Source organism: Balaenoptera physalus (genome assembly GCF_965194825.1).
Source record: "Balaenoptera physalus genome assembly, chromosome: 9".
NCBI lineage: Eukaryota > Metazoa > Chordata > Mammalia > Artiodactyla > Balaenopteridae > Balaenoptera > Balaenoptera physalus.
Genome location: NC_138888.1, coordinates 99298633 through 99313785, shown reverse-complemented (window position 1 = coordinate 99313785; position 15153 = coordinate 99298633). Strand labels below are relative to the sequence as shown.

The 15153-nt window shown below is 38.5% G+C and overlaps 1 protein-coding gene across 35 annotated transcripts in view; it reads left to right on the top strand.

Annotated features, from left to right (window-relative positions):
* Positions 1-15153, top strand: part of RIMS1 (regulating synaptic membrane exocytosis 1) — a 463443-nt gene that overhangs the window by 396958 nt on the left and 51332 nt on the right. For 21 of the 35 annotated variants that reach the window (XM_082474094.1, XM_082474116.1, XM_082474105.1 and 18 more), the window contains one exon: positions 1505-1740. The exons of 10 other annotated variants lie outside the window; for them this stretch is intronic. In XM_082474094.1, coding sequence (XP_082330220.1) covers positions 1505-1740 — 236 coding nt within the window. The remainder of the gene's footprint in view (positions 1-1504; positions 1741-15153) is intronic. 4 more of the 35 variants (XM_082474100.1, XM_082474107.1, XM_082474110.1 and 1 more) reach the window with 2 other exon arrangements.

Sequence of the window (15153 nt, the reverse complement as noted above, 5' to 3'; positions counted from 1 at the left end):
TGGCTGGTTAGACCCCCCTGCAAACCTCTCCCCTCAGTTAGGTAACAGAAGAATGGAAAATGCCCTAACACGTTCCACTTAAAATATGGTGTTCTAGATTCTTCAGGAAGCTATGCACTGTCCTCAGATCACATAAGAATACTTTTGAGCTTCTAAACAAAATATTTTATTTTTTGAGGAAAAATTGTGTCTTAACTTATTCACAAAACTTTTTTTAACATAACTTCTTAATTCACCCCCCCCCCAAATGGTAATCATTTGCTGTATAGATTTCTCTAATTTTTTTTCAGAATTTTTATTTGTTGACATTGTAGAACATTTCATGGCTGTAATTAAGTATCCATGAAAAAATTTGTGAATCTTCCTAGCTCATCTTGGATACATTTTCATAGTAGAACTATTATAGAAAACATTTCCCTGTTCTTTCAAACTTCTCTATAACCTAAACAACACTGTCTAAAATTTCACAATAGTTTTTTTTTGTGCAGTGATTTTTAAAATACAGATGGAGAGTTATGATGTAATTCTGTTTTCACCGGAATAATGTGGAGAAAACAGTACATGTTAGTTTATCCATACTTTACTGTAAAGGTAAAAGCAAGATCACCGAAGAGAGGTTTTCAATAACCACTGTGGTGAGTGTGCTAAGGAGATTGATGAGAGATGACAAACTTGCAGGTGTTTGATTGAAGATGGATATTATGATGGTGAAATTGACCAAATGCTGTCATTTCTGTATATCCTTCAGCAGAATTGTGCTAGTAAAATAGTAGAAAAAGCAGGTACTAAGAGTAGACTTAAGGAGGGTGGCAGAGTTAGGAAACACATTCAAACTGGTTTCATTTTTTTTTTAACATCTTTATTGCAGTATAATTACTTTACAATGGTGTGTTAGTTTCTGCTTTATAACAAAGTGAATCAGCTATACCTATACATATATCCCCATATCCCCTCCCTCTTGCATCTCCCTCCCATCCTCACTATCCCACCCCTCTAGGTGGTCACAAAGCACCGAGCTGGTCTCCCTCTGCTATGTGGCTGCTTCCCACTAGCTATCTATTTTACGTTTGGTAGTTAAACCTTGTCCTGTGGCAAATTAAGAGTATCCATTTTGAACGATATTTTTTCCTCAGGAATGTATATGAACTTTTCTCACTGATTGAACTATTTTAGCTTTTCTCTGAAAGTAACAGAGGAATTATTTATAACATTGGTCACTGACACCTCCCCATCTGTAGCCTCGGTTGCATTTCTTTTTCCTATCTTCAAAAAGTTTATAGATGACGCTGCCTTGAAATGCTCTTGTTTCAAGGCACATCTGGTAAATAAATACTGGGGGCGGTGATGTGACCTTAGAATATTCATAGCTGTAGGACTACTACTCAGCCGGTTTTTTCCCTCTAAAATTTTGCCTGGATTATTTCAAAATAAGTTAGATTTAAAGTTTTGATTATGCTGACCTGTAATTTATGGATGCATATATGTTTTTACTTTGTAAATATAGTTCATTTACCCCTAAAATGCAAGGCAGACGGATGGGGACTTCAGGAAGAGCCATCACCAAGAGCACAAGCGTGAGTGGAGAGATGTACACACTGGAGCATAATGATGGCAGTCAGTCGGACACGGCTGTGGGCACTGTTGGAACAGGTGGGAAGAAAAGGAGGTCCAGCCTGAGTGCCAAAGTGGTTGCCATCGTGTCTCGAAGGAGTAGAAGCACGTCCCAGCTAAGCCAAACAGGTGAGTGAAGTGAATTCAACTTACACATCTCAAGTTCTCGCTGGAGAGACGAATGTCAACCTTCATGCAGTGGCTTGGGATGGGATTGCACAGTGTATGGATTCTTCTTTACAAAGAACGTTTGTTTCTCTGTTTCTGGAAACCTGTTCCATGTGTGGGTTTTGGTTTTTTTTTTTTCCTGTACAGCTGTCTAACCAGGTATCATTTGTCAGTCCCTAAAGTGGTCAGGTATATTGTGAAAAAAAATAAATAAATAAAGCCACGTTTACAAATATGCAAGGAAATGCAAAGAAGTGTTAAAGAACCAAATTGATGGAAATGCAAGAAAAGCAACAGGATTCTCCTTTTCAAAATGTTCCATAATACAATTACTTCTAATTTAGGCTATCTCCATATTGTTTTAGAAAAGAAGGTCAGTTGTGCAACTTGAAATACAGTCTTCAGGGGGCTGTGTGAATGTAATAATTGAACTGTGACTGTTCTATTTTCAATGCAAGTAAAAACCCAGCAGTTATTTTTACTTTTCAAAAATGGGTCAGTGGATTCATGCAAAGAATAATGTCAATACAAATTTGAGTTTCAAACATTTTCTACTGCTTATAAATCTTAAAAGCTTTATATCCTCAAGGTATATAGAAAAAAGCAAACAGAAGGGAGGATGATTATTTGTGTATTATCAAATACAAAAAACTGCCTAAAATTATATAACATTTAATCATACATGTTAGATAATTCATTACTAGGCTTAGCCTTACGGAAAATTAAAGGTAAGTGAAATATTGAACTGATTTAAATTGTCAGCACCTGTTTCTCCTGCCATAACCTTCGTTCCGTTTATTGTTCCTTAAGAGTGAAAGTCTTGGCACAAAATTTACTTAGACTAAAAACTTCCATGAAATCCTTTTTATAGTTAACTTGGCATCCTGGAAAGTACATTTTTTTTGAATTTTACAATTTTATTTTTTTATATAGCAGGTTCTTATTAGTTATCCATTTTATACATATTAGTGTATACATGTCAATCCCAATCTCCCAATTCATCCCACCACTACCCCACCCCCCCGCCGCTTTCCCCGCTTGGTGTCCGTACATTTGTTCTCTACATCTGTGTCTCTATTTCTGCCCTGCAAACTGGTTCATCTGTACCATTTTTCTAGGTTCCACATATATGCGTTAATATACGATATTTGTTTTTCTCTTTCTGACTTACTTCACTCTGTATGACAGTCTCTAGATCCATCCACGTCTCTACAAATGACCCAATTTCATTCCCTTTTATGGCCAAGTAATATTCCATTGTATATATGTACCACAACTTCTTTATCTGTTCATCTGTCAATGGGCATTTAGGTTGCTTCCATGACCTGGCTATTGTAAATAGTGCTGCAATGAACATTGGGGTGCATGTGTCTTTTTGAATTATGGTTTTCTCAGGGTATATGCCCAGTAGTGGAATTGCTGGGTCATATGGTAATTCTATTTTTAGTTTTTTAAGGAACCTCCATATTGTTCTCCATAGTGGCTGTATCAGTTTACATTCCCACCAACAGAGCAAGAGGGTTCCCTTTTCTCCACACCCTCTCCAGCATTTGTTGTTTGTAGATTTTCTGATGATGCCCATTCTAACTGGTGTGAGGTGATACCTCATTGTAGTTTTGATTTGCATTTATCTAATAATTAGTGATGTTGAGCAGCTTTTCATGTGCTTCTTGGCCATCTGTATGTCTTCTTTGGAGAAATGTCTATTTAGGTCTTCTGCCCATTTTTGGATTGGGTTGTCTGGTTTTTTAATATTGAGCTACATGAGCTGTTTATATATTTTGGAGATTAATCCTTTGTCCGTTGATTCGTTTGCAAATATTTTCTCCCATTCTGAGGGTTGTCTTTTCATCTTGTTTGTAGTTTCCTTTGCTTGCAAAAGCTTTTAAGTTTCATTAGGTCCCATGTGTTTATTTTTGTTTTTATTTCCATTACTCTAGGAGTGGATCAAAAAAGATCTTGCTGTGATTTATGTCAAAGAGCGTTCTTCCTATGTTTTCCTCTTCCTATGTTTTCCTCTTCCTCTGTTTTATAGTGTCTGGTCTTACATTTAGGTCTCTAATCTATTTTGAGTTTATTTTTGTGTCTGGTGTTAGGGAGTGTTCTAATTTCATTCTTTTACATGTAGCTGTCCAGTTTTCCCAGCACCACTTATTGAAGGGACTGGAAAGTACGTATTTTAAATTATGCCTTCTACTGGACAAAGTGATAAATAAATTAGAGATAGGGAATTTTGAGCCATTCAAAAATTGAACTAGTGCACACAGCTGTTTATCAAAACAGAGGTTTGTCTCTCTGAAAATCACAGGATTAGAATGGCCCTCGATTAGCCAGCATTTCTGGTGGTAATTCCTCTCCGCCATCCCATGGGGATGAGCTATTCATTGTGAAGGGGAATCATTTGTCTTCCTTGGGCTCAAGTTTCTTCCTTAGGAGTAGGAGTTGTTTTTCATTTCTTTTACTTGTTTTGTTTTTGACGGTGGTGCTTCTTGGTTTGTAATGTTGGTGCAATACATGATGCTTTCCAGTGTGGGGTGTGGATGGACTTTCACCACCAGATTTCAGATTACTTTAACACTTGGATGATATGGAGATTCTCTTTGATGTCCTTTTAGGGAACCAGGGTTTCCTGCAGGTTCGGGGATGGCTTATCTTCTTCCCCAGCCTCCACAGTCTGTCTCTTCTCATTTTTCCTGATAATTAGTTCCCTCTCTATCTTTCCCTGGTTGAGTAGAATTACATTTTCTTAGAATAAAGCAAAGCAATAATTAAACATAAGAACTATACCTGAGGCACAGCTTTGTAGGTAATAGATTCAAATGATTGTCACTGAAACACTCAGCCCCTTTGCTTTGTTAGTTTAAATTTTATTCCAGTTACAGGCATTGCTGAATTTCGAATAATACCTACCTTCCCCAAAGTTGCATTGCTAGTAACGTGCATGGAATACCCCACTCTCAAAGATTAGGTTGCAATGTACAGGAGCGAAAAGGATTACAAAGCCAAGATAACAAAATAGTTCTAGCCCAACGTGACTCAAGGAATAAACTCTGACTTGCTCTCTGGGGCTCGGCTTGCCTGTTTATTGGGTGGATTGGACTGAAAGTCCTCCTCTGAACTTTCCAGGTATAAGAGTTTACGTTTCTCTTTCTACATCATAATCATACCTTTTATTTGATAACCTGTTTTCTCATTCTTCTTGATCTTCCCAAAGCAAGTGACCAATGGTGACAAACCTCAGTTATCACTGCTCTTTATTTCACTGGGTGCCCTGGTTTTTCTCCCTATTCCTTCTTCTACAGGTGATTCTTTCCCCCTTTATCAATGATTATGTGTCCTCTCTCCTGTGAAGAGTCACGAAAATTCAGAATTCTCATTCTAAGAAATCTTGTTTTTTATTACTTCAGCTTTTGCATGTGATCATCAAATCTGTATTCCAATTCGTCCTCGCCCAAGAAATATTCCTTAATTTTAATTTCCTTAAGAAAGCCTCTTGGATGGCCTACTTTAAACAAGCGTAGCACTGTTACAAATCTGAATTTCCAGCCCTTCCTTTCAGTAATACCACAGTTTTTATAGTTACAAACCCTTAGAAGAGTTTTCTACTTTAAAAAATTTTCACTCAACTCTCTCTTCCCCAGGTCCGTCATCCCAGAGAAAACTATGTGACATTTGTCCAATTTTAAGAAACACTAATATAATTGATTTAAATGTCTTTAGTGTGAAGTGAATCCATTAATCGCAAACTGGTGAGGCTTTTCAGGGGGCCTTCTAAATGCATGGATAATTAAGACAGATTTTTTTTAATTTATTTTATTGGAGTATAGTTGATTTACAATGTGTTAATTTCTGCTGTACAGCAAAATGATTGTTTTTATATATGTATGTATATTATATATTCTTTTCCGTTTGGTTTATCACAGGATATTGAATATAGTTCCCTGTGCTATACAGTAGGACCTTGTTTTTTATCCATCTTATATATAATAGTTTGCATCTTGTAGCCCCAAACTTCCAATCCATCCCTCCCCCACCCTCCCCTTGGTAACCACAAGTCTGTTCTCTGTGTCTGACTCTGTTCATTTTTTTGTAGATAAGTTGGTTTGTGTTATATTTTAGATTCCACATGTAAGTGATATCATATGGTATTTGTCTTGCTCTGACTTACTTCACTTAGTATGATCATCTCTAAGTCCAACCATCTTGCTGCAAATGGCATTATTTCATTCTCTTTTATGGCTGAGTAATATTCCATTGTGTATATGTACCACATCTTCTTTATCCATTTAACTGAGACAGATTTTCTAATGGTGTCAATTAATCAAAGATTAGGAAGAGGCAAACAGCATTGCTTATGTATTAAAACAAGCTGGGTGTTCTATGGAATAGCATGTATTATGTTTAATGTAAATGTTTACTTGTGCTTAATGTAAAAAAAGACTTTAACTAAAGGCTTCTCCGGTGGTGAGTCTCAGATCCACCCCATGCGCCCTGGATTATGGGCTCTGTCTCCTCTGCCACACGGATGATAGATAATCAGGAAAACAAGAAGCATTTAGAAATAATGCTTAACCAGCTCTGTTTAGAATGGGAGATTTCAAGCACATCGTTTTTCTGTTTTTGTTTTCACATAACCACAAGTTTGCTCATGGAGTATATTTGATTCTTTGTTCAAAATAATAAGTAAAATTTATTTCCAAAACTTGAAAAGCATAGTAAACTGTATATACATATATATTTATATAGTAAATTACATATGTGATATATAAATGTATAAAATTTACCTTGCTTTTCTATGTAATTTGTTGTGTGCTTCAATATATTTACTGTGCTTTTCAATTATATATAATTATTTATGTGGAATATTCCAAGTATAAATAACATTAATATTTTAAAGTCACCTTTACTACAGTATTTATTCATAATGAAAGTAGGAATAAATTTGTTAATATATTTTTTAACTAGGAGAGTGACAGAAACAGGAAAGTTTCCAAAAATGCTACTGCTGGTAAATGGCTTCAAGCAATCAAGCACATAACTCAAAACCTGTTCAGTACACAGCTACTGAATTAGATTGAAAAGGGCATGAGGTATGGAAGGAGAGGGAAATTTTAAGAAAAAGCTTCTGATCCAGGAGCTTATTGGGACTGAATGAAGCTCTGGGTAAACGTAGGGCCAGGCTTTAGGATGTGAGGGAGGTTTTAGCCTTTGTTGGTTTAGATGCCCGGCCTGTATAGTGTGAGATTTGCCTCACTATGAATGAAGGCTTTATTGAGAACAATCATCCCTACATACACCCTTGTAATTACCTACAAGTAAAGATAATTATGATAATAAGTATCATAAGAATGATAAGTATTCATGTGTCTAAGTGACTAAAACCAATAAATTTGCATTTCTAGAGCAGTTTCCATGTACCCCTAAGTTATACGTGTACACGTGTGTGTGTGTATAACTTCCCTCCACGACTGATCACAAAAAAATCGTGATTAGAACTTTTAGCTTTTTTGAAGAAAACAAGTATAAATGTAAAAGCATCATTAGCACTATAGGCTAGAAATTACTTCATTTACTTTATCTCATATTGTTGAAGAACTGTATCTCCAGGATTACACCAGGGACAGTGGGTGTTTCAAAATTAGAAGTATCGTCCCCGATGGAAGGAAATCATTCACACTTGAAATAAACAAGAATCAAAGAACTAAATAAGAAAATGTAAAGCCAAATGCCAAACGTAATAAAACCCAGTGTATCAAAGGAAGTGGGAAGACAAATTGGTCAAAGGTCTAAATTTCCCAGGATAAGAACACATGCAGAATTGGGAGCTAACTGTAGCCTAACCATTTAATATAATCATTATTTATTATATCATTAACAGCTGATGATACTTTGTTAAGTAGATTAATATCATTTTTTCCTACATACTGGCAGGATTTGGGTAGTTGTGCACTGATTAAATTATGGAAAATGTTGCAGGACTGTGTTATACTGTCAAATAATTAAAAGTCAATTATCATGTACTAAGAACATACTAAAAAATCACTTCTAAAAAAAAGCATACTAAAAAAAATCTTTCTTTAAGAATAGATATTTTGTGCCTTTCCAACATTTCCCTCCGTCCACATTTCTTTTTCCCCTGTCCAAATCCTTTCCTTCAAGACCTGCTCAAGATCCTCTAAGTCATCCCCTGTTATTTCAAGATTTTCTAGTGTCTCTTTTTCCTCTGAATTCCTATAGATCCTGACTTCACTGTCAACTTGCTGCAAACACAGACATTTTGGGGCCACTCCCATGAGCAAGGTAATAAGGATATAATGGTTAAGGAAAAATATCCCACATGGACACAGATTAAAAAAAAAAAAAATTTCAGTGACTTGAAAATGATTCAGTGTCACTCTGAGTAGAGGAATCTGGGTCTATATATAAAAATACCTTCCAGCCATGTTACCTTTCTGGTATATTCTTCCTCTTGTCCTGTGTTACACCAGGGTGTGTGGAGCAGGGCCCAGGTCCCTACAGGCTCCACCGGCTCTAGAGGCCCGGCTAAGCCTTCTTCTGCCCTCCTGATCTGGCACATTTAGCATCATCTGTTCTAGGGTTTAGGCATTTACAAAAGACTGAAGATTTACTGGTGCCTTCCCGCTGCCCTGTTTTCCTGCAGGAATCCCTGAATCAGGGAAGCATAAAATAATTTTGTGGAAATTATTAAGAGGCTAATAATTTTGTGGAAAGGAGAAAAACACAAATAGGTATTTCAATAAATTTTCAACCCAGCCTATGAACACAGTTTGGCTGAAGCAAAGGTGTATGAAAGGGCTGTCATGGGAAATACATTTAGGAAAAAAGGTTGGGGCCAGGTCTTAAAAGCCCTGTAAGGGTCTCTGCTCATTGTTTGATGGAGAACTTTTAATGGAGAGGATAGAAGAAAGGAAGCTGTGTTCCCAGAAGCTCAAGTGGAAGCAAGATGTGCAAAATCGGTGAGGAAGCAGAAAGGTCAGGCAGGGTGAGGATGGATGAAATGGATGGATGAAATGAAAAAACGTGACGTGGGTGGAGAGGGAGCCATGGAGGTAGACATGGATGAGCTTATTCAGAAAAAGGCGGGGCCTGAATGAAGAGAGGACAAGGCAAGATGCCCACATTCAGGAATAACTGGTGAGGGAATGGGAGGGCGGGGTGCAGGATCCAGGAAAAGAGGGAGTGAGCAGAGAGGAGCAGAAACAGATCCCAGGGGGGAAAGGATTTCCCAGAGTGGCTGCTTCATCCACAGAAAGACGGAAGAGGCCGGGGAGTGTAATAAGACCGCTGGATTTGGGGCCAGAAGGGTCGCTCCTGGCATCAGTCTGCCTGGAGCCGTGAGGAAGGATGGGTGTGCCTCAGTGTGGAACGACCCACCAGGGGTGGAGCCTCTTCCTCTCCCCATTCGGTCCTCATTCCCCCTGGCACCATCGTCTCAGAGACTTGGGATGGGGCTCTTGTCCTGGGTGGGAGCCCACGAGGATGGGGCTGGAGGGTCTACAATGGGATAGAGCGAGGGCTCCCCCGCCACCTTATTCAGATGGATGGGGCTGGGAAGATGCCTAGACAGGCAACTGTTATGAACGTGTCTTCAGAAAGCATTCAAAGGAAAGAGCTCAATGTGAACAGTCTGTCTTTCATTCATTCTACCAGCATTTCTTAAGTATTTTTCATGTACCAGACTCTGTAATTGAGGGGGTATTAGGAGTAAATAAGGGGTGGGGCTGTGTGTGCGCACTTATGTGTCTCAGAACAAAGGGGATCTGAGTGTTCTTCCGGGATGACGTGTGGAAGGAGCACCTCTAGGTGAAGAGATGGAAAGATGCAAGATACAATACAAAGAAGTTTAAGGAACGGAGCAAAATCCCAAAGAGCAAAGGAGTTAACTTAAGGACGCAAGGTTATGCTTGGAGAGATGGAAAGATGGTTCTTTCCCTGAGTTGATAGAAAAGAGGAAATGTTGAGATCCAGAGGCATATTGCAGTGGAGTCCTGGAGCCGAGGGAGCGCGTGTCAGGGCGATGCGGGTGGGGAGAGAGGGTGCAAGATGAGGAGCGTGGTAAGACATCCATTGGTGCGGATTAAAGTACAGCCGAGCCACGCCCACGTTCCACCTGAGTTTGGATGATGCAAAATCTCTGAAAGTAGCTATAGGAACACCTACGGGGGTCAGTGTCACCCCTGCAGGTGTCTGGTTCATCTTGGCTCTTCTTATGTCTTTCAAGTCATTCCCCAAGTTTCTGCATCTCCAAGTCCTCCCAGGATTTCTGAGATCATCGTGGAGTCTTTGAGATCATGGATTCTGAGATGAGATTTGGTTAGATCTAGACTCTTGGGCTTATGTTGGAAGTTCACCTGTCTGTAGCTGCCGTCTACTCCTTACTTTGACTCTTTCCATTGTGGAATTTAGTCTCTTTGCAGAAAATGAAAGCCCTGCCTGTGCTCTTATCTATTGTTATTCCCCCTTCCCAAGGCAGCCAGCAGATCTTTTTCTTACTCTTACTCAGAATATGGGTCTAAAAGACATTTTTTTTGCTTTGGCAATTTATCTCAAGGAAATTAATTATTTCATTTTAATCATGGGGATGAAACATTTCAGAAGGGCCATAGAGTGTTGAAAACTATATAGATAGAGTTCATTATCCTACAAGATTATATAGGCAAAAACATAAGCATTCTAAGAGTTTTAGCTAGACTTATGGATATTTGATTTCAAAATAGCTTAATAAGGGTTAATGAGTTTCCAAGGCATATCTCTAACTTTTCAAGATGAAATCACAAATAGAAACTAACAAAAATGCCCTTGTTCCACTGTGAAGAAAAGAATAATATACGTAAAACTCTGACTGCAACCCACTTACACCTAAAGGGATAGTGCTTGAATAAGTTAATTTTCCCATGAGTTCAAGACATTATTTTTAAATTTACATTGTCCTTAGGCAATAATCATTTCAAGAAAATGTCCAAGATTTTAAATCCTCTTCTGCTGATCTTTTTTCAGTTTTCTTCCTCAAAGTCTCACAGTTAAGGCAAGTCAGAAAATAAACCAAGTGAGCGCCAGCTTGGACCTCGTACTTTCTTTACCTTGAGGAAATGATTGTCTTAATTTGCCTTAGGACTTGTTTTTAATCTTTCCAACCAATCCAATTTACCAAAATGTTCTGTATATTTTAAATCTAGTGCTTCTTTGTGCCAGCTCTCTGCCTGTTCCTTTGCACAAGTAATTGCACAGCTGGCAGGAAGGGGGGTTACAGTGATTTTTTTGAACAGTCTAAGAAAAGTTTTCTTGGCTCCATTGATTTTAACAACGGAAGCAAAAATTTTTTACAAAGGATGGGCGCCCCCCAAAAGTTGCAGAAACTGAAAGCTCCTGTGGATGAAAATCTTCTGAAATCGAAATTCCTTGTCTGTGCCTCATTTATTTGATTCATTTAATAGTACAAGGAAAACATTCTAAGGAACATCATGTTTCATGTTCTTTGTTTCCTGAACGCACAATTGTGGTGCCAGAAGTGATTCTCGAGTCTGCAAAACCATCAAATGAATGTAAGCACGGGTTCTTTTATTTACCGTTGCTGTCTGGCTTAGGAATTCACTACTGTTAATAGAGATTTAATGCAGCTAAAGTAACTCATCTGCTCAAGAGATGCCCTAATAAGGATTAGTATTTTCAAACATACGCCAGCTGCTCTATTTTTGTTCTTTTCCTTGCTCTGAACTATAAATTTTGAATGTGGCTACTATGTAGATAGACTTTTAGTTTGGTTTGGCGGAAAAAAATATTTATTTGAGTGGAATTAATTTTTATAATAATTTGGATTTTAGGATTTGGAGGAAGAAAGGAAACACATTTATTAAGTGACTTCAAAGCACAATACTGAGTATTCAAATAATTATATATGGTGATAATTCTTGTTAACTGTACTACGATAATGTTTAAGCATGAGATCAATTTCAGAATGGGTGTTATAAAACATCTCAGGTAGCTTAAATGTAACAGGAAATGTGTCTGATTATTCTTCCAGCAGATGACCAATTTCAGTGCATCCTCATTTAATGCAGACTGGTTTTCAATAAAGATTTTTTGGTTGCTTTATTTTACTAATGATTTTTCCAGAGTTTTAAACACAGAAGAGTAAAAAGAAGGTCCATCAAACTCCTGCAATACCACCACTTATTGCAAATTCACTTGGAAAATATTAGTACATTATTAGCTAATCTTTTTGTGCATTGTTACTATTAATATTGATAAAACCATCAACAATCAAAACTATTATTTATTAATCACCATCTGCCAGCTGGTGTTTTAATTATTTTGCATGTATTAATTTCTCTAGTTCTCAAAACACAGCCATGAGACACTATTATTATTATTATTGTCACTTTACAGGTTCCATGACTCGTCCGAGAACACACAACCCTTAGAAGTCAAGTAGAACTTATGTTTGTAACCACTTCAGTGTAATCTCATTCAACTGCATGGACACACAGAGAGATACCTTTCTTAGGTAGCTTTTTAAAGACAATCGTAGGTTCATAATATTTCATTTTGTTCTATGATAATGCCTTTTTTTTTACTTTTAAAAAGCATGTATATAGGACAACCACTTAGGATATCATTGCAGAAGGCTTGTCCGGAGTGGATTAGGAAAAAGGTGGATGAGTATAAAAGGAATCACAGTGCTCTGTATCCAGGGGTCGTGGGGAGGGGATTTCAGAGATAAGAGTGTGTGATGTCGCCCTTTACTGAGAGAGCAATTGCCAGGAAAGGAGGTTATTTGTCACTTCTGGCCAGGTTGCAGCGGGGACAGTTGTTGGAAAGGTTTTTTAGGCAATTGGGGATCATCAGCGTATAAATGGCAACTAGGGTCAGTGAATTTGCTTAGGAAGGAGGTGCAGAATATAAGGAAAAAAGATCTAGAAAACAAACAGTGGAGGGTCTTTCTGAGCCTCAGTTTCCCAACTATGAAATGGAATAATAAACCGTTCAGACCTCAGAAGACTGTTGTGAGGATTAAATGAACACGTATGGCAATAGTTAGCAAAGGACCTGGCGTATAAGAAGGGCTCAGTAATAATAATTAGTGATTTCAATTAATTAATTAATCTGAGAAACCAAATACAAAAGCAGTAGGTAAAGAATAGTTGTAGTGGCATCGCTCGTAGGGCGGTGAGTTCTGATCGGTGTTTCCGAAGCTCCTCCTGGCAGGTCCCCCTCTGAGGACCCAGTGAGGTCGTCAGCCCCACCTCAGGGAACCGCACAGGGTCACACACAGCACACTTTGCACACCCTGAGGTATCCCAGCCGCGCGGGCCTGACCTGCAAGGCCTGCTCCAGGACCTCTTCCCTCTGCCTTGTTACCTAGCCTTTTCTATAGGAGGCCTGAGGTCAGCAAACTCTGGCCCAACGCCTGTTGTTTTTTTAATGGCCCTTGAGCTAAGCATGATTTTTATGTTTTTTTCAAATGGTTGGAAAAAAATCATAATATTTTGGGACCCATGCAAATGATATGAGGTTCAATGTTGGTGTCCATAAATACAGTTTTACTGAAAATCATCCAGGCTCATTCGCGTATGTGTGGTCCGTGGCTGCTTTGTTGCTCCAAAGGCAGAAACCGTATGGCCCGCACAGCCCAAAATATTAACTCTCTGGTCCTTTAAAGAGAAAGTTTCATGACTTTTACGCAGGCCCAAGAAGTTCGTGCCTGTAGTACAGAATGCAGGTGGTTCTATTAGAGAACAAGGGTCATTCCTGTAGCTCACTGAACACTTGCCCTGCATCTCAGAGGCAGTGGTTAATTTACACTACTACCAGGAATTTTGATTTTTTTCCTTATAGAGTTTTTTTCCTGTAGAGTTTACATTTATACCACGAACCCATCAATAACATCTCTCATTAGACAAAATGAGTCTCCCGAATGAAGGCGTATCCCCCCCAAGGATAAGAATCTTCAGCTCTTCAGCCTTGCCCTAAAAAGTGATCCCTGACTTAGCTGCTGACACAAAGTAGTAAAAGCACGTTCCCTCAAAAGCACTCCATTTTCCCAGTTGGGAGCTCAGGGACTTTTTCATTTCACTGGTGATTACACGCCCAACGTTTAGCGCAAAGCCTGGCCTGGGCACACAAAGATTGTCTGAAATGAATGAAACTTTGGAAAGAGTTTTCTGTGTTGTGTCTCTTTCCTCACAAGCTGCTGAGTCCCCCTCACACTCCAGTCTGAATTATGCCCACCCAGTTTCCCCAGACTGTTCTTGCCAAGGTCACGGAAAGGCCATAGGCCTGAATTTGATTTGGAGAAAATTTAACTTACAGTATAGGTCACAGGTATTCTGCAGGCATAAACCAAGGAGATGTGTATAATAGAAAAATATTGGTAAAGATGTTTATTTTTTATTTGACACGAGTAAGTGATTCTCTCACATGTGTCACTTCATTTCTGGCAATGCTCCAGCCAGACTTCCCTTCCTTGAGTTCATAAAATACGCCTTAAAGCCTCCTTCTTTGCACCGTTACAGGTGCTGGAAAGTTCTTTTATTTTTCTAATTAATTTTTTTTGGAGTACAGTTGATTTACAATGTTGTGTTAGTTTCTGCTGTACAGCAGAGTGAATCAGTTACACAGGTACATATATCCACTCTTTTTTAGATTCTTTTCCCATGTAAGTTATTACAGAGTATTGAGTAGAGTTCCCTGTGCTATACAGTAGGTCCTTGTTGGTTATCTATTTTATATATAGTCGTGTGTATGTGTCAATCCCAGTCTCCTAATTTATCCCTCCCCTCTTTCCGCCCCTGGTATCCATAAGTTTGTTTTCTACATCTGTAATTCTATTTCTGTTCTGTAAATAAGTTCTTTTGTAGCATTTTTTTAGCCTGTCAAAATCCTTCTCTGCCTTCAAGCCCTACCCAAATCCCAACTTCCTATCAGGGCTAAAAGTGATCTCTGAACTCCTGTAAGACTTCTTTGGTTCTCCTGTGGTGCTGTTTAAATACTTTGTGCCCCATAAGTGTCTGTGGAAGTCTCATCACAAGACGAACTTCAGAGCTACCCCAGGGCAGTAATCATGCAGCAGGTATGTTTCGCTCCCACACAGCCTGATGCCTTTAATGCAGGAGGATCTTGGTAGACGTTTATTGGATGGACGTGATGCTTGCTCAATCAAAACATCATGCTCAGATGGTGACTACTTGGTCCTTTAGGATTGCAGCCTGCTACTTTCAGTGGGTAAATTTCACAGGCAATTTTTCTTCTATGTTGGGTTTTGTTATTTTTAGGAAATCCATACATCTCTTTTTTAATAAGTAGAAGTGATTTTTCTATGATTTTTCCACCTCCCTTTCCCTTTCTTTCTCTTCT